This window comes from Triticum dicoccoides, chromosome 7A, assembly GCF_002162155.2.
Source record: "Triticum dicoccoides isolate Atlit2015 ecotype Zavitan chromosome 7A, WEW_v2.0, whole genome shotgun sequence".
Classification (NCBI taxonomy): domain Eukaryota; kingdom Viridiplantae; phylum Streptophyta; class Magnoliopsida; order Poales; family Poaceae; genus Triticum; species Triticum dicoccoides.
The window spans coordinates 82,285,901-82,305,651 of record NC_041392.1 but is presented as its reverse complement, the minus strand read 5'-3'; the positions used below and the strand labels follow the sequence as shown (position 1 = coordinate 82,305,651).

The window sequence follows — 19,751 nt, the reverse complement described above, 5'->3', positions numbered from 1 at the left end:
TAGTCTATTGCGCACCTCTGGCCTAGCCCATATGGTGTTAGTGTTTTTTTATATTTAACAAATTTAAGAATGATTGTACCCCTCAAAAAAATTTAAGAACGATTGTAAAAGATGGTATAAATAATAGGAACATATCGTAGGAAAATATATTTTGCTTAAATTTTTAAATGATATTGTCAAAAAACAGTTTTTAAATGGGGAAATATTATAAAAGATGAGAAGTGTTCACCCGTTCCAAAATACTTGACGTGGATTTAGTTATGGAGTACAAAAGTTCATATACTCCTATGCTATGTAATATATTTGTGTACCTAATGACTAACGAGCACCTGAACACAAGCCCGTTCCTGCTTCATATGGGCCATCGGACAATGGTAGCAATGAAAAAGGCTAGTTGAAAATCTAACTGAAAATTATTTGAACTACATTTTCTAGCCGAGCAAGTGCCTGAGGAAGTCCATTTCTATAAGATGGAATCTGGATCAGAGTGATGAAGGTGAATATCTGAAGCCAAACTGAAGCTGAGCGTAATGACTTCAGTCTAAAAAATCAATGGAGATTGAAGGGGTGATTTGAATCTAAATGAAAAGGACTGCCTTCAGAGTTCAAGATCACACCAACTTTCTTTCTGCGGTTGTCCAGTGCAAGGAAATAAGAAATCAGCTCCACAAATTGCATCAACCTCTCGATGGCATCTTAATCGAAGTGCACAATCAATTTTAACTCCAGAACTAAAGAGATTGGGGATTTCACATGCTCTGTTTTCGCATAAATTACTAATGTCCCCCAGAAGCATCAAGCAAACCAATCAAGGCAGCAAAGTTTGCGGGCCAAATGGAATCATAGCAGTCATCAAGACAAACAATGCAAATCTTTCATATTTTGATTCCACTGGCATCACCATGGTTTATTGGCTCGTATTTTGAAATCGTAGCAGTTATCAAGACAAACAATGCAAGTCTTTCATAGTATTTTGATTCCGCTGTCATCGCTACAGTTTATTTTGGTATGTATGATTCCACTAGCATCACTACGGTTTGTATGGACTGGACATTCCTCCAATTACCGTGCTGCCCGTTTTCAGAGTGCCATCCGCATTTCTCTCGAGCAGATCATCAAAGAACTTGTTAGAAGGAACATAAGACGGCCTGCGAGACCCTGCAGACATTGGTTGCTTCAGGCTCTTGTTTGTCGGTGAATCTGACGCGGCACTTCGAAGCGGTACGCCAAAAGATTGCGATTGCTGTAGGGGCCTCATGTTCGGCGGTACTTTAAGAGACGAGCTGGAGGTAGAAAGATGCTGCGACGAAGATGCCACGAAAGGGTTTGACTCGGTGTTGTCCTGTGGGGCCCATGGTGGTGGCGGGTAAGGAGATGGGTTGTAAGGAAATTGTGGTTGAGGTTGAGGTGGCGGCTGCTGCTGCTGCTTAATGGGTGCAGTTTGAGGTTGATGCTGAGCCCAAGGAGCGACGTAGCTATTGTGCGCTGCAGCTGTTTGCTCTGGGTCTACATAATGAGGCTGTGGATGATAGCTGGTTGGGGAACCACCAGGATGCAAGGCAGGTTCAGGTGATGGGCTTGACACTATGGTGAGCGCAAGGAGGTCGCTCATAATCTTGTCTTCTGGAGAAGTCCTTATAGGAGCTAGATGATCAGGCAATGCTAATGCACTGCTTGAAGTAGATGGTGATGCTGTAGTGGTCACAGAAGCTGCTGAGCTTGCTGTTCCATCCTGCGTGGACGACGATGATGCGCCTACGCCTGAAGAGGCGCTCTTGTCATTTGCTGACCTGAATCTCGAATTCCTGATCACAATTATTCATCAGCAACGAACCATGCAAGATAGACTGAACAAAGTATGAAACAATAAAAATCGGTCATCAGTAGGACCTGCGAGCTAACTGAGAGAACTCATCATCTTCCTCCCCTTCCTCTTCATCATCCAAGACAAAAGTTGGTACAATGGCAGTTTCTGGAACAACTGTTACTGCAGGGGGTGTAGTGATCCCTCTGGGCAATTCACTCAACACATCCGTTTCTTCACCCGGTAGAGGGGAACCTGATGCAATTGCATCGTGTTTGGAAAGCAGAATTTGCAATCTGTCGTTTAAGTCGAGACTTTGGCTCAAGAGGTCCTCATCACTGTAATGCAGCACAGGAACGTCAGATAATTTATATGGAATTGCGGTTGTCATTCTGTAAAAATGATCCCTGCCTCTGAACAATGATTGCCACTACTTAACGTTGTCATGTTATACAAGGGAAGTGTCCAGGTAATAAGCTTGACTTCGGTCTGGGTTTAATTTTTCGATGGAGAATCTTAATCGTTATTGATTTGAAACAGAATTACAATCTGAGTGAAAGGTTGCGTGGAGAAACATCGGATTATTCTTACACACTAGTTACACACAGAAATCCTTTAAACCAAGTATGCCCTTCATAGCAAAAGATGATATGACTGCTGCCACATATTTATCCCTTAATAAAAGGTAATAAGATGCGAGAATGTAGGAGACAATGTTCATACAGCACGTACCTCACTGAACTAACCAAACTCATGATCTTTTTCTGGTATGATCGGCATTGGTTCACAAGTTCCGCGATAATTTCATCATTCACAGCCTAAAATGACAAGCATGTCAGTGATTTAGAAATTTGCATGTGTAGTGACCAACACAAGGCAACAATAAATCATTTCAAACCCTCAAGATTAGACTCATCTACGTTGGATGCAAACAAGTGTTCTTGAGCATACAACAGTACCACACTAAACAAATTAGTGAAAACTTTAAATATTATGACATTTACAAACATCAATATAGAGGAACAAACAATAGGGTTGTACACTGCAGTGACTTGCGCCGTGACCCATGCGGACGACCGCTCGGGAAAGACTACATGTCAGCAGGTGGATTCCTTGGTGGATCTCATTACCTTGATCGTCCCTCTCACATATGGAATGGTGGCGACAGGTTTCTTTTCCCACCTTGGTGGTGGTTATTCTACCTCTGTATTCATGGTTTTCTCTAATATGGCAACACCAGCAACGACCCTCCTGCTTCCTCACTGATGCAGGATCCACGGTGGCAATGAATCTTCTTGGGTAGAGCTGTTGAGGATTGTGCTGCCTTTGGACAGTTCAGGAGCTACTCTGCCTTGTGGGGGCACAAAAAATCCCAAACTGCTCTTCCTTTGCGAAACAAGACAGTGGAAGTAAAGGGCGAGAAACTTGCGACGTAGACTTGGATTTCAACATTACTTTCTAGTCAAATCTCTCGAAACAGGCTTTCGCCCCGCTTTATATATAAAGCAACAACCGAACAAAGTACACGGCCGAATGATACAAGGTAGAGAGGTAGCCCTCTTACAAAGTCGATCCCAGGATGATCGGATCACGTACACCGCACGCGACTATGCTACCGAAAAAGAACAGAGGAGGGATGTCGGCGCCATGCATCGCTGCTGTCGAGTCCACAATGGACAGAGGAGGGGAACACCACGACGACGTCTTCAAGAAGATAGCGGCGGCCACAAGCATCGCCATCATCGGTGCCAGAGCGCAGAGCTCTCGCCCGGTAGCTCCCGCATGCCACCATGAGGTCTTTAGAAGAAGCATGATGATCTCACATCCCTAGATCCTTCCTGATCGAGGCGCCACCACGGAGACCGAGAGCGCGCCCGGGCCACCTTGCGCTATGCCTCTCGCCACCCACACAACCAAGAGACAATGCCACCACCACCGCCATGGTGCCCTCCGGAGAGCCAACCATGCGGACCACCTTCCAGGGCCGCCGCCCCGGCATCCATGCCATGAGAAATTGCCAGCCGTCCACTTTACAGTGCACAAGCCGTGGTTGGAAAAGCCCGGCATCAGCCTCCAGGCCAGGGCCAGCGCCGCCACCGTAGGGGCACCCACGCCTGAAGTCCCCACCAATCCCGGTGGACCAGGGGGACATGACCTAGTAGCTGCCGATGGCCATCGTCAAGCCATCAACTCAAATGACGCCAAATCCGTGGCCTACAGCACTGATCCGACTGCCGCACAGCACTGTCACGACCACCAACGCCACGGTCCTTCACCAACGCCATAACGAGACGACGCCCCCCGATTGAACGCAAGCTCCTACCTTGGCCGGAACAGAGGCGGCCCAAAGCCGTGCATCGACTCCAGGGCGACTGAGCGCCGGACGTCGCGCGAGGAGCAACGAACCCTGGGCAGGAGGACCACATCAAACTCCCACACCAGCGGCCAGTCCACGTTGCTGCCCTACTGCCATCCAACACACCTGGGAAGGGCGGGCGACGCCCCATCAGATCTGGGCATCCCAGATCCAGATGGGGGGCCGCCGAGCAGCCGCAACCACTGTGCCAGCCCGCGCCCCATCGGCTCTCCACACATCACCCCGCCACCACCGTCCGAGGCCTAGGCCTCCACCGACCACCCGCTGTTCTGCCTCCACCCACCCGTGAGAAGAGCCGCCGGTCACCTCGCTGCCGGCAGCCGCCGCCCGATGCCCAGGAATGCCAGGCCGCGTCACCCCCAGGCCCCAGCCCAGGTCGATCAGGAGGGTTAGCTGGAAGGGCAAGAGTGAAGAGCGAGAAGCAAGGAGTCGAAAGTTCAATCCGACCTATGTTGGGCAGTTTTTTTTTGGAAAGAGCTCAAAGTACAAGAGTGAGAATTTCATAGCGGTTGCTAGAGAATAGCCAAATTGGACTCAAGCATACTTAGAATTGGCGAAATCTGCTATGCACTTGTTACCAGAAGTTCAAGTGAACCATGGACTGATGGAGTAGCTCATTTGTTGGCTGAACTAGCCAAGTGGACTATGCATCTATATAGCTCATTGTAATAGTACTGTTCTAAATCAATAAAGTTCTTTCTTCTGCAAAAAAATAAATAAATAGAAGAAAAAACATAATAAATCTATATACCTCATGATCATTTGGATCTACTTCTCTCAGCATCTCACTTAGTAGCTCCGCGGCACTTAAAATGCGTTGCAGGTCTGACAAACTAAACAGATAAAAATATGTCATATAACATGGAACACATTTCATCCGTTTTCTCAGACACTAACATGGAGCACACAAAAGATGCATAAAAATATAAAATAAATGGTTACCTCAGAGGAGAGCCACTTGATGAAATCATCCCATCAGCTCTCAAGGACGAATTGACTGGACTCCCGATCCCTGGTTGAAGGTGAGGGGCGAATATTGTTGCTGCCTCAGGTGAGCGCCTAGGAAATTCTAAACCAGATTGCTGCAATTAAAGAGGCTCATTGGGACATGCCAAACAAAATGATCCAAGATTTAACAACTATATGTACCAGATTCACATATCTGATGGGTGACTTTCGAAAGTTGAAGAATAAAAGGGTGTGTCATGAAGTCTAGGTTGTTCTGAATGGTTTAGCAGACAATAAAAATACCTTAAGTTCAGAATATGCCCAGTAGAACTGAGGGTGCTTCCCACCAGGCCCACCAAATGCTTCTTGCCAAGAATCAAGGAGTGTCAAAATTTTGTCCCTCACTTGCACATTTGCCTGTGGTTATACTGAAGAATTTAATCAATACCACAAAAACAAAATTTTAGAGAACAAAAAATTTATGATACATATGGTAATTAGAATTTATTAGACAGAGAGCCAGAGTAAATGTAATGTTTAGGAAGTTACTGACTGTAAGAGCAAAGATTGGATGAGTACACATGGATGCCAAATGGAATGTCAAGATCTTATGAATTTACTTAAAAAGGGGAAAAACTTAAAAACAAAATTACTACCCAATAAGTTTGAGAAGAAATCCTGCATATCTCAGTTTCCTCAGGTAGCAGTGCCGGGAGTGCAATTTTAAAAGATCTACAGTTAACCATGATGCCGTGACCACCTGAGATTTGTCTGTTTCAAAAATTCAGACCTTAACTAATCGTTCTTAAGCCATGGAGCTACGTCCATGCTGATTGTAACTAATTTTCTGACATTGGCCGGATAAGAACATATGTGTGTGTCTTCCAAAACATTAATGCATCTCATGATTATGTTCATGTCAACTCAGAGTATGTTAGGGTGTGAAGCCATCTATTTACCAGAAAATGGAAGGAATTTTACCTACATGATATACTATAGTTCTTAGTTTCATGATTCAGAAAATAAACATTCAGTGGCTTTTCCAGATAACAAACTGTACAACGGCATGTATTAGAACACTAACCTTTTTCTTGGCAAGTTTGACCATTTCTGGCAATATACCGCGCTCTACAACCAGAAAATGCACATGATCCCCACAATTTTTCACCAGAGTCTCCAACAGCTGCAATCCCAGTTCACGGCATTCTCAAACAAGCACAAACAGAGCAGAACTAAAAATTCACTTAGGCTGACAAGCAGAGAAATGTACCGTCAATGCAAGAGATTGAACCGATGAATTCTTGTGTTGAAGACGCTTCTTCACAGTTTTAATCACCTCCTTTGCTTGCCTGAATCATTGGTTTATGTGTAAGCTCAACCATTTACTCTTGTAGGAAAGTAGTCAGAAAAACTGTAAGGATGTAAGCTCTCTGCGCCTGTCACATCATTAATGTCGTGACCACACAAAACGAGGCTGCAAACTTGTAACCGCTCTGCTTGGAACATGTTGCAGATGATAACTACCTACCATGAGAGGTTTGATCCGTGGTAAAGCTCATCCACCAGATTGGCAGGCGGTATCCCAAATTGGTTTCAAAAGTATTTGAAGGATGTTCCTTGAGAAAGTTCAGTGTGAATATGGGTTTTATTTGGTCAATTACATGTTATCTCAGCGGCAAAAGGCATCAGTTATTCAGCCTATATAATTCTTAGTGATGTGTGGGTAGGATGGCCTAACCTTTTCAATACATTAAACCTGACGACAGACTTAGTCAATGCAGGAAAGAAGTAAAATGGTGTGTCGGCTCAGATGTCCTCTGTCTGAAACATGTCTAGTGCAGTAATTCTGAATTATGGCAATCCAGAGCTCCAATGGTTACACCAAGAGGTCCTGGTGTGCCTGAATCTGGACAATCTAGACCATTTAGAGCACCATACAGTGCAGGAGTTCCACTCTTCCAGAGTGAAAACTGTGCATGCATACACTTACTTGTTTTGCCGCTACATGTGATGTTCTGCTTCTGCTGAACTGAAACAGGTCTAGTGCAGTTTCTTTTGGAATTTGGAGTGACAGCAGCTCATATGATCCTGGTGTGCCTGAATCCAGGTTGTCTACTAGCCAAGCCTAAATATGGTGAGCACCATTCATGCATGAGTCCCGTCTTTTCAGAGTAAAAACTGTACGTACGTACTATATGCTTATACAGTTATACTTTGTATGTCCACTATATCCGATGCTCTGCTTTTTTCTGAACTGCCAGTTGGTTGAGCTCCACCTATTATAATTGCTGCGCGCCCAATCATGCTATCGATCGATCAATCAAATTCTGGTATAACCTTGGCGCGAGGCGATAATTATTTTTTTTAGCATATTAAGATGAGGAAGAACAAGAATAGCAGTACTAGAGAAAACGGGAAGTGGGTTGCGGTTGCACAGGAAGGAAAGGAACGGATCGAGAAGACGGATTTCGAGCGATTATCGCGGTCGCACAGGAACCGATCGAGGACTGGGAAGGAAGCCGGTGGAGAGAGTAACGGACAGGGAGAGAAGGGAAGGGAAAGGGAGTAACCCGTGATCGGAGTTGGCGCCGTCGCAGATGTCGATGTTGAGGGTCCAGTCGGGCCCCAGCAGCAGGTCGCTCGTCGCCTTCTCCACCCTCACCGCCGCCGCCATGTCCACCGCCCACCTTGGCTCCTCGACTCCCTTCTCCACTCGCCTCTCTCTCGCGGAAGACGTACGCGGGGGAGGATCGACAGGATCGCGCAGAGAAATGGAGGGCCGATGGCGGTATGGTATTGGAGCGGTGCGAATGGGACTCGGGCGATCGGTTTCGGTTTCGGTTTCGGTAAAGAAGAAGACAAAACGGGCGGCCATTATTAGGCGCATCTGTGCGCTTCCGGTCCGTGCGAGGCAGAGGCAGAGGCCGGTGCCGGTCGCACTCCGGCTCCGCGCACCGAGCCATGCCAGGGACGCACGCACGCACGCACGCACGCACTATTCCCTCGAGAGGAAAATCCAGCGGAAAACATTATCCGGAGCCGGAGTGGTGGTGGAGGCCCGCGAATCGAATCGATCTCTCACGGGCTGTTGCTGTCACTGGTGCTAGGCTGACACACAAAAGTACAGGCCAATTCCTCCAAGAGCACACCCAGCTCCACGTGAGCCGTCCTTCTGGTCCATGGGCGTATATACACATCACATAAAAAAATAGTTTAACAATTAAATAAAAAATCAGTTTTGAAGATATTTTTAAAATAAACTCGAGCTTCCACTGCACGGTTAAAAACAGTTCCACCAAAAAGAAAAGAAAAATCATTGACTTCTTTTCGAAAATTGACAAAAGAATTCAGTCAAAAAATTGTGTGGATAGTGACCTATGAAAGCAAATAATTTTAAATTTTTTTTTGCCCTGAGACGCTGGTTTTTCTAGTTGTGAAAATTTATACTAGTGCAAAAGAAAGTCAAGTTCATTGTAAGAAAACTTTCAAACTTCTTTAATTATTAAAACAATCTCATATGATGTACGTATGTATACACCAAGGCACCAAATGGTACTTCCCGTTCTTGTCATCTTTTTTTTGCGGATAAGTTGTTTCGCACACACACTCTCTATACATATCCAATCTCGATCATTGCGGCACTCTGTTCAAAAGAAGGATCACGGCGGCGGCGCAAGTAACATGACAAATAAAATCTAAACTTTTTTTGAGGGGTAAAATCTAAACTTTTGTCAATACTACTCCCGTAGCTTTTAATTAAAATTTTTAGGGGTCTGTAGCTTTTAATTAATTTTTTTTTGAATCAGATTTTGATTAGTTAAGCTTACCCCGGCCACAACTTTTCGCCGAGCACATCACGCAGATGCGGGCGGGTCTACACTGAACCCACAGGGCCTAGCTAGCGCAGCAAAGGCACTATGGTGGAGGGCTTCGTCGGTTGCCACTCCCACGCCGCCGACCACCGTTGGTTGCGTGGCGCCTCGCTCTACATCACGACCAAGACTTTTTGATTCTGGTGGTTTCTGATAGGAACGACTCAATTGATTGACTCCAACCATTATTGCTTCGGGCTAATATTCAGTCTACATCATGCTTTCGGTATTTTTTCGATAAGGAAAATATATTAATATCACGGAGATACTTCCTCCGTTTGTTTTTACTCTGCATATAAGATTTGGTCAAAGTCAAACTACACAACGTTTGACCAAATTTATATAAAAATATGAACATCTACAATATTAAAACTATATAGTATGAAAATACATTTCGTGGTGCATCTGATAATGTTGATTTCATAATGTCAATGTTTATATTTTTAATATAAAGTTAGTCAAACTTTACAAAGCTTGACTTTGACCAAATATTATATGCAGACTAAAAAGAAACGGAGGGAGTACCAATTACACTCATCCTCTGCAACAACGCAATATCATAAAGACACTATCGTTACACACAGTAAAAAAAAGAAATAAAAGATCCCGCTACAGTGATCTTCCTTGTAGCTGCAGCACGAACCACCACCTAAACAACACCTGAAGTCCAAACTCTTCAAAAGTGACGCCTCCAAAAGAAAACAGTGCACACGCATCGTCATCGCCAGACCCTAGATCTTAGGTTTTCACCTTGGAGAAGATCCGCGCTCTCAAAACAATGCCTTCAATAAGATCACTACCAGACACAATCAATTAAGGGATTTTTACCCTGAAAGTTAGGACTCTGTACTCCGCTTGTGTTGCCACCCCCACTTGCCGATGCCGCTGCTATGAGTCACGGATCACTAAGCAAAGTCCTCCTCGTCCCGATGACCGCGTTCCACGGGCGTATATCACTGGCCACCTAGCGTCCCAAGTTGTGTATTTTTGTCATCGCAAAAAAGAAGTGTTTTTTTTATGGTCAAGGGATGTTGAATCACTGCACTCCATGCTTCCCATGCAACGACTTGGAGCTTTCAAGTCAGGACTAACAACATCTCCAACAGGCGCCCAACACGCCGCGCTGTAAAAACGGATTTGGCGCGCGTCTATCGCCTGGTTTGGCGCGGCGCGCAGCGTTTGCTCCAGCAGCCGCGCTGAAAAGCCGCGCGCGCATTGTACAATATTTTTTAAATTAAAATTACATAGATAAAAAAAGATACAAAGATATTTTACATCGGTGCAATGGCATAGATAGATAGATAGTTCGACATACATAGATAGATAGATACTACTACGGCATAGATAGATAGATAGAAACTACTACGGCATACATAGATAGAAAACTACTCCAAATCGCTATCATCATTATCATCACCATTATTCTCCTCGGCGGTGTCGTCAGAGGTATCCAGCCAGATGTCCAACCACCGATCATCGTTCGCCGTGAAGAACGACTGGCCACCTGCTGCAACGAGATCGGACTGCGCGTTCGCCAACGCCTTGCGCCGACGCCTGTCCAACCGCGCCTCGCGGCGCCTTCGCGTGTCCTCCTCGCGACGCCTTGCCCAGTAGGCCTGCTCGTAGGCGACGTCCTCCGAGTGGCGGGCGCGCCACTCCGCCATGACCCGCTCGTCCTCCTGAGCGACGAGGAGGCGTCGCTGCCGCTCGGCGTGCTCCGCATGGTCTTGTACCGTGTTCAGACGCGGCGGCGGGGCACGGTCGAGCGCTTGCTGGAGCGTGTACACGTCCTGGAAGTTCATCTGGCCGCGCGGCCGGCCTAGGTGCCACGCCGCCGCGTCGTACGCGCGGCCGGCCTCGCGCGCCGTCCCGTACGTGCCGAGGCCGAGCCGGAGATCGCCGGAGCATATCTCCGCGTAGTAGCCGCCGTTGGGGCGCAGGCGGACGCCGCGGTAGCCGGACTCTCCTCGGCGGCGCGGCGGCATGGCGTGGCGCTGGGGCGGCGGAGGCGCGTCGGTGGCGGGGCGCTGGAGCGGCGCGTGGCACAGAGAGAGCGAGAGAAGAGGAGAAGAGGAGGCGTGGAGAGGCGCGTGGCGCGCGCTGGACTTTATAGGCGCGGCGAAAGCGGCGCGCAAAATATGGCGCGCGAGCTGGCGCCTTTTCGCGCGCGCGCAAGCGGTTCCCGCGCGCGTGGTTTTCCCGCCGCCGCTGGAGCGCGGCAAAACGCTCGGCGCGCGCTAAAGGGTCTGTTTACCACGCGCGCCCCGTTTCGCGCGTCCGTTGAAGATGCTCTAAACGGTGAGGCGCGCTTTGTCGCGCCGTTCCTCGGCCGGGCTATTACAATTAAAGGTGAGCACTTTTACATCAAAAGTCGAAGAATCAAGCTGAACTAAGCTGACCGATGTTGCTGATTTATTCGGTTGATGGTGTTCGATTCGGCGTTTCCATCACTAGTTGTTTGTGTTTGGGTATGTATAGCCAGTTTTCATCCTACATAAACCAAACAGACTATCAGACCTTATACACCAAAATATACATTTTATTTTTTCTGACTACCCTGCTTTGTTGGCACATGTAAGCATGACCCTAGGCCCATGTACTATGCACGACCCCATACAAGCCAATCTATTCATGCCTCTGCTCTCAAAATCATTCTTCTTACCCTGACTTTCATCCTCAAAGGGCTCGAATCTCTCAATCTAGTCGCCTCTCAGCCTTGAGGTTGGATTTACAGCCACAGGGCCTAGCTACAACGATTCTCCGATATGTGCTCATGTTGGCTCGGCTCTCCAGCGTCCAACTTTTGTCGTTCTACCTCTCCCCGGCACTAGCACAACATCGGTCTTCCACCGTGAATGCATCGCTCAGAGAAGCCTGGCGGGGAAGATGGAGAACGCGGCGACCCGGTCGCTCACCGCAGAACCAGCAAGCTGGCGCCACCCCCTCACAAACACACGAAAGCAGATAACTAGTTTGCCCCTTCCCCGACAACGAAATAACTCAACACGCGGGAGATTCTATTCAACGCGCAACGCGTCGAAGGACGACCAGGCACACACACCCCAGGACATTCACTTTGGTTGGCTACCGGTCCCCCGATGGGCCTCAGCCCATCCAAAGAAGCAAAGGAAAAAAATAAAGAGGAAGGAAAACAGAAAAAAGTAGAGACAATATTTAAAATGTTCATAAAACAAAGGAATCTTCATGATTTTAAAAACATGTAAAAAATGCCCATTAATTTAAAAATATACGTATTTGAAAAATGCCTGTGAATGTAAAAAATGTTCACGAATTTAGCAAATTTGAAAAAATGTTCCCCGCGATAATTTTTTTTTGCAAATTTTAGAAATGATCATGAATTTAGAAATGATCTCGGATTTCAAAGTAGTTCTTGATTTTCAGAAATGCTCATGATTTTTTAAAATATTAATGAAATTAAAAAGTGTTCATGAATTTAAATATTTGTCCACCGATCATCATAAAAGCGTCACGTCCACGTGTAAACAAGCCCAACCGCAACCAACAACCAATCGACTTCCTAACATGTGGGGCCATGATTGCATATTACCTGGATGCACTAGGACCTCCGTTCCAAGGGGGTTTAATACCATAAGAGATGTTCATTCTTATGGGTAGTTCACATTGATTTGTTGTATGCTCTATATATGATACAGTAGTGTAACTTAACAAAATTTCATGAAGGGAATCATTTTCGTTACCCATGTGGAATCAAACAATTTATCGTAGTCTATCTCTCCTCATCTTTCCCCTTTGTCATGAGAGGCAATCAAGACGATTCGTCATTCCTCGCCACCCATCATCATCGGTGTTGAGCCTATTGGTTACCCCTTTCTCCATCGGCTTCCCCAGCGGTTCGATGGGTGGGCAACCCTAGTGTTTCGGGGTCGATCCGTACATAGTTAAGGATTAGGGTTTCTCGGTGGCACATTGTTGATTGTGGCAGCAGTGCCAGTCTGGTGAATACATTTTTTCTCTCCGGCTTGTCCATCTCAATGATGTCGTCTTTGGCGGCACCAACGACTCAAGGGCATAAATCCTCGTCGACTCTTGCCACCTTTCAGGACAACGAGGCTAAGGTTTACAGGGTACGTCGATGCGACGCGCTCACAACCACTTCCCCCTCCCACCCCATGTGGTTTGGTGCTCCGGACTCATCTTTGTCACGTCGGTGCGTTATCTCATGCCGGTGTGACGCCTAGAAGAAATAATGAGGTATGCTCTTGGATTTTCAACTCTTTCAATTATGATGACTTATTCTTAAAGGTGTTAGGTCAGCGAAACTATGGCCTTCATGACTACTCTTATGTGATCAACAACGACAGGCTTACTCCGAGGATGGAGAGTCATGCGAAGGCAGGCCATCGCCCCTACCAAGGAGAAGACAATGTGTCCCAAGGACTCCATTTTTTTTTTTTGCCGGAAAGACTCCAATGTAATTTCCGTATTTTTCAAGTTGTTTGTACTCCTGGTTTGGCAGAAATAGAAATTCTGAATCTGAAGAAGGAAAAAAAGAACTCCATTCGTCAGTCGGTCGGTCGGTCTTACCAGCACAGCACAGTAGCAGTCACCACCACGGCACCGGAGAGTTGCCCAACCGCTCCACCGATGGAAACCGCCGCGGCGCCCCGAGTCCAGGCGCTGGCCGACGCCGGCGTGCCCCACCTCCCGGCGCAGTACATCCAGCCGCCCGACCTCCGCGCGGGCCCCTCCCCCTCCCTCGCCGCCCCCCTCTCCGTCCCCGTCGTGGACCTCTCGGATGCCGCCGCCGCAACAACCGACGCGGTCGGCCGCGCGTGCGCCGAGTGGGGCGCCTTCCACGTCGTCAACCACGGGGGCCCGCCGGGGCTGCTCGACGGGATGCGGGCCTCCGGGCTGGCCTTCTTCCGCGCGCCCATGGCGGAGAAGCTCCGGTTCGGCTGCGACCCGGCCAGGGGCGCCGCCGCCGAGGGGTACGGCAGCCGCATGCTCGCCAACGACGACTCCGTGCTCGACTGGCGCGACTACTTCGACCACCACACCCTCCCCGAGTCCCGCCGGGACCCCGCCCGGTGGCCCGACTTCGTGCCAGGATACAGGTAAGAGTAATTTTTTTTGCCCTGGTAGCTCCTACGAGTTAAATGTGCACGCTCCATATCTTTTGTAGAATTTTTGGACTGCTTTGGCCATTTTATGAGCAATTCACTAATAACAAAAACATGAATTACATGCTCAGATGCAGGATTGAGTAAAAAAAAATGTTGACAAAACACACTGTCTCTGTTTTAGATTCATGTTTAGGTTCAGGAAAAACTTTATCTCGCCGACTCTCTATTGGACCAGAATTTCACACACATTTTTTTCCGTGCGATTTAATTTCTAGTACTATCTAGAAATGACCATTTCAGTGTGATTTTCTAATTGTCTACATAGGTTCTTTTAGATCACTACTCTAGTGATCTAAACACTCTTATATTTCTTTACAGGGGAGTACATCTCATGAGATACCTTGTATCATTATTGCTCATGTTGCTACAATTTCTATCACATTAACATGTTTTTACAAGAACAAATAGCCTAATATATCTGCAACGTTTGCAGGGACACTGTTGTAAAATACAGTGACAGCATGAAAGTCCTTGCCCAAAGATTGCTGTGCATCATCTCTGAAAGTCTGAAGTTGCCACCCTCCTACCTGCAAGAAGCGGTGGGAGAAGCTTATCAGAACATCACCGTTAGCTACTATTCCCCTTGTCCACAGCCAGATCTTGCTCTCGGATTGCAATCTCATTCTGACTTTGGCGCAATAACACTTCTAATACAAGATGATGTGGGCGGGCTCGAGGTATTCAAGGATGGGATGTGGATACCTGTGCATCCTGTGCCTGATGCAATCCTTGTAATTCTGTCTGACCAGACAGAGGTAAATACCTCCACATGCTTTATTACTTAACAGCCTGTTGGGTAATCACTTGGGCAGGGGAATGGGAGTTTGTGGAGGGATTAGGCAATGGGAAGTAGACTTTTACTTCCATTCCCTTGTTTGGTATATGATTGGAATTAGTGTGGGAGGAAACTCTGCCCACGAATTAACAGGGTATCCCGTCGGAAGAAAATGGTGGGAATTGGCTTTCTCAACTCCCATTCCCCTTCCCACTTAAACTCCCATCCCCTCTAATCAATCAGTGATATGACTTCTAGGGTCTGTCTAACATATATACTTACAATACCCTGTTCTATTTTGGACGACTTCAATTCAATATTTCTCGATAGCTTGTATGAATCTGATCAAAATCAACAGATGCTGGAATACTGGTAGGAATAAAACCTACTACTAGTTCAAGGATGTGCTGCTTGATATTCCATCAGCTAAAATTTAGTAAACTGTCAGAAACAATTTGTCAGTAAACTTCATTACACCAACCATTACAATTGTTTGGCGGGGCAGCACATAATGTACTGATTGTGCATCATGACACAATTTTCTTTCTTCTGTTTACATGCAGAATGCTAATTAATCCCAGTTTATTTAGCGTTCTTTTTTATGCTTCATGTTCAATGTTTTGGTGAATAAGTGCAAATCTTATCATATGGCCACGCTTCTTCCGTATGAACATTTTGTTATGTTTTCACTAGATTGACATCTGCATGTACATTTTGTTATCTTTCATTAGATTGACATGGTCTTTGACCAAACCGTTGATCCTAAACTTAAGCTGAAAATCTCCTCCTGCATAGTTGCTAAATGGTTCTTTCATATGTTGCTCATGTTTTCTACCATGATTCAGATCATAACCAACGGAAGATACAAGAGCGCCGTGCATCGAGCTGTGGTCAATGCCGACCGTGCCCGCTTGTCAGTGGCGACGTTCTACGATCCACCTAAATCTCAGAAAATATGTACTGCCCCCCAGCTCGTGAGCAAGGACCATCCGCAGAAGTATCGGGATGTGGTTTACGGCGACTATGTCTCATCCTGGTACAGCAAAGGCCCAGAGGGCAAGCGCAATATCGACGCCCTCCTGATGGAGCAATAGACAGGGCCATTGAAATGTACCACAAAAATTTGTTACACACACAGCGCGAACCTGACAAACTTGATCAATAAAGAGGTGGAAAACAAGGTTGTACATAATGTGATTTGTTTGTGTGAAATTTTACTCTAGCCTCCGTGTAGTTGAATGCTATGATCAATAATTCATGTCTCTTTTGGTCGACCCGTGTTATGTACTCCCTCCGTTCCTAAATACTCCCTCCGTCCGCGGATAAGTGTACTTCCAACTTTGTTGGAAAGTCATACTTTTTTAAGTTTGACCGTATTTATACAATAGTGCACTAACATTTATGCCATCAAATTAGTAGCATTAGATTCACAATAAAATATATTTTCATTATATGCATTTAGTTTCACAAACATTGATATATATTTGTACAAACTTGGTCAACTTTGAGATAGTTTGACCCTCCAACAAAGTTGGAAGTACACTCTTTCAAGGACGGAGGGAGTATAAGTCTTTGTAGAGATTCCACTATGAACCACATACGGATGTATATAGATGCATTTTAAGTATAGATTCACTCATTTTGCTCCGTATGTGGTCCATAGAAATCACTCCAAAGACTTATATTTAGGAACGGAGGGAGTAGTACTCTCTCCATTCCAAAGTAAGTGCCGCTGACTTAGTACAAAGTTGTGCTAATTTAACGATACTTATTTTTGAGACAGAGGGATTATTGGACAACCCTTTCTTTTTTTTTGACGGGACAACCCTTTCTTTGGTTAATTGAATGAAGAACACAAGTTCTCTTCATCCCTAATAATGAAAGAAAATGCAGGTACAATCTGCCAGTGAGCCTCTCTTTTTTTAAGTTCAGATTGTTTTTTTGAGTGGTTTTATTAAGTTAAGATGCCACCGTGTAATTTTTTCCGGAGGACAAATGTGAGATCTATCTAGGGTAAGTAAAGCCCTTTTTTTCAACAGTGGCACCGGCGTTCACTGGGAAAAAAAAATCAGGGGTGAGAAGAAAACTAAAAAAAAAGTGGGGCGTTGCGAGAATCGAACTCGCGACCTCTCGCACCCAAAGCGAGAATCATACCACTAGACCAAACGCCCAATTGATGATAATAATTAAACGGAACATTATATAACATAATCAGAAAATCAGCCACAACCACGACATGAGTAATGCGTTCAGGTGATAATAATAACAGAGATTAAAAAAAATTCGCCGTTGCCGGGGATCGAACCCGGGTCACCCGCGTGACAGGCGGGAATACTTACCACTATACTACAACGACTTGGATGTATTTTTTATTGGCGGACACTATATGTAGGGCTGAATCTTGAGAACTCAAAGCCTCACCCAGCTTAGAAAAGGAAAAAAAAATGAGATCAAGGCCATGAGGATTCCTTCAAATGGATATATAGAGAGAGGCCATGGAGGAGCACTGGTGCCGGTGGCGAGCAGTGGAGGTCGGACATCATCAATTGGCCGGCGCCCCAAGGAGGCGCGATGAGTGGAGCGGTAGCGGAGGCATGGGGAGAGGTGGTGACGGCTGGGCACAACACTGATGAGTGTTGAGGGGAGTCGCAAGGGCACACTATGAGCCTGCGTCGGGAAGGAGAGAGCTAGAGCAAATGTTGCTGGAGCTGGCTCAAGCCGATAGTGGCAAATTATCATTAAAGGCCTCGTTTGTTTCGCGTGGGTCGGAGGGGTTTCCAGAGGATTAAGGGTTTTCAGAGGATTAACCCCACCCAGAATCCTCGCAAATCCTCGTTGGTCCATTTGGTACGCGGGGTTTCGACGGCCCAACCCCCTCGATTCCCCTTCGATCCACTTGTTTCCACGCGCTTCAGAACCCTCGAGGGGGCTCGAGGATTTGGCTGCTCGACTCGAGACGCCACCGCCGACTCCTCCCCAAGACGCCGCGCCGCTCAACGCCTCGACGCCGGCGATCTCCTCCGGCATACTGGACTTCTCCCCGGTGGTAAGTCATCGCCGCCCCTCCCCTCCCCCTCCTCTCCCGGGAGGCAAGTCTTCGCCATGGCTGCCACCTCCCGCACGCCCTCCGTCCGCCTCGTCCTCACCGGCGAGCACGCCAAGAACGACGTATCCTACCCCCAGCTCCACATGGACCCTAACCCTACCCGGCTAGCTCGCCAAGGACTTCGTCCTCTTCTAGCCCCTCTTATACCCTAACCCTAGCCGGCGAGATTGCCATAAATTTGTGTTGGTGATGGTATGATGCATCTAGGAGGATAAATTGGCTGATTCTAAACCAAGTTCGCCCCCTCCTGGTGACAGTTGTTGATCCCGCGGTCGATCTGCCTGCCTATCTAGAGATATATAGTAGCATTAGTAGTGCTCATTTGTGATGATCTGATGCTGATGCTGATGGCAGTGTGGTGCAGATTGTAAATTAGTGATGGTGATGGTGATAGTCTGATGTTGTAACTGTTGTGCGTATGTGCGGTGATTGTAAACTGTTGTGCGTAACCTGCATATTTCTGTGACATAGTACAACAGTCGGTGTTGTAGCTGAGCACCTTTTCTTTTTCTTTAGTACAACCACATTTTTTTTAGCTCTCAAACTGCAGCTTACATGGTTGTGCCTTTTTACCTCTTAGCTTTCTCAGTACTTAAAATGCAGCTCAAATGGTAGTGATATATATTATCCTGGATAAACAATCATTGTACAGGATACAATCAAAATGAACATGCTCTCAGAGGAACATGCATGCAACAGTGTACAGGATAGGATGGCCTTGTGCCATCTACTCCCTCTGTTCTCAACTTAGACATGTTCTTATTTTGACAGAATCCTGCCGCTTGGATATCTTCTTATTTTAAGAGTAAATTTATTCCAGGGCCAAAGACTTGTACATGTTCAGTTTAGTATTGTACTGAACTAGTTTTGCTATGACAATTGTGGTTGGCTGATGTATCTTTGCTGCTTATCTGCGAGTAGAAGTAGTAGTAGTGATTTCTGCGGTAATACTATTTCTATTCATCTAAACTGAATACTGCCGTATCTCTGCATTTGTATTTTATTATCTGCAAGTAGTAGGACTTGTTTTGCATTTATTATGCTTAATTGCTTACTATGTTCCGGCGATACTTGACGAAATCTACTATTATACTTTCATATGTATTACTCGCTTTGTAAATAGAACTAATCGTTCATCTATCTAGCAAAGCTATTTGCTGTAACAGTTTTTCTCAAGGCACTCTAATATTCATCTCTTTTTGTTTTATTAGGTTCTCAAGCACCAAAAGAAGCCACAATAAACAAGCCGGATGGATAAATTTCTCTCAGGTTCTCAATGCTAGATGACCATGACACCAAAAGATGGATACATTTGTCTGCAATATCTTTGTTTCAAAATAATGTTGTGGCTGTGATGAACTGTTTGCTGCGAAAGATTATGTTGTTATGATAAATTATGAATGCTGGGATTTGGGATTCAAAGTCATGCTGTTATGATAAATTATGTTGTTGTTGTGATGAGATATTGATTTCAAGTCATGTAAAATTATGTTGTTGTTGGAAAAACTGCTGCTAAATTATGAGATAGTGATTTCAAGTCATTTTTATTAGGTGACCTTTTCAATTCTGTAGCAAGGATATAAGGGGAGTTAGTTACATTATAAAGATTGGATTTTTAAATGTTATACCAAATAAAATTTTAAACAAAGAGGATTGTGAAAGGAAGGATTTTGAGGGGATTAGGTGGAAGAGAGGGATCCACCC

The 19,751-nt window shown here is 45.9% G+C and overlaps 2 protein-coding genes and 2 non-coding genes across 4 annotated transcripts; 1 reads left to right on the top strand and 3 right to left on the bottom strand.

Moving 5' to 3' along the window:
• Positions 1-849: 849 nt before the first annotated feature.
• LOC119329528 (TOM1-like protein 6) lies at positions 850-7,978 on the bottom strand. Its single transcript, XM_037602592.1, has 9 exons — positions 7,700-7,978; positions 6,400-6,478; positions 6,214-6,312; positions 5,433-5,546; positions 5,124-5,263; positions 4,933-5,014; positions 2,537-2,622; positions 1,891-2,142; positions 850-1,805 (listed from the first exon to the last, which is right to left on the bottom strand). The coding sequence occupies exons 1-9, from the start codon at positions 7,801-7,803 to the stop codon at positions 1,031-1,033; spliced, it is 1,731 nt and encodes a 576-aa protein (XP_037458489.1). The 5' UTR covers positions 7,804-7,978; the 3' UTR covers positions 850-1,030.
• Positions 7,979-13,576: 5,598 nt separating this feature from the next.
• Positions 13,577-16,213, top strand: LOC119332197 (probable 2-oxoglutarate-dependent dioxygenase ANS). Its single transcript, XM_037605369.1, has 3 exons — positions 13,577-14,097; positions 14,600-14,921; positions 15,787-16,213. Exons 1-3 carry the CDS (start codon positions 13,628-13,630, stop codon positions 16,033-16,035), a joined length of 1,041 nt encoding a protein of 346 aa, XP_037461266.1. The 5' UTR covers positions 13,577-13,627; the 3' UTR covers positions 16,036-16,213.
• Positions 16,214-17,040: 827 nt separating this feature from the next.
• Positions 17,041-17,112, bottom strand: TRNAP-UGG. The gene has a single exon. It is a non-coding gene; the product is annotated as a tRNA-Pro (tRNA).
• Positions 17,113-17,225: 113 nt separating this feature from the next.
• On the bottom strand, positions 17,226-17,297 carry TRNAD-GUC. Its single transcript has one exon. It is a non-coding gene; the product is annotated as a tRNA-Asp (tRNA).
• Positions 17,298-19,751: the final 2,454 nt, after the last annotated feature.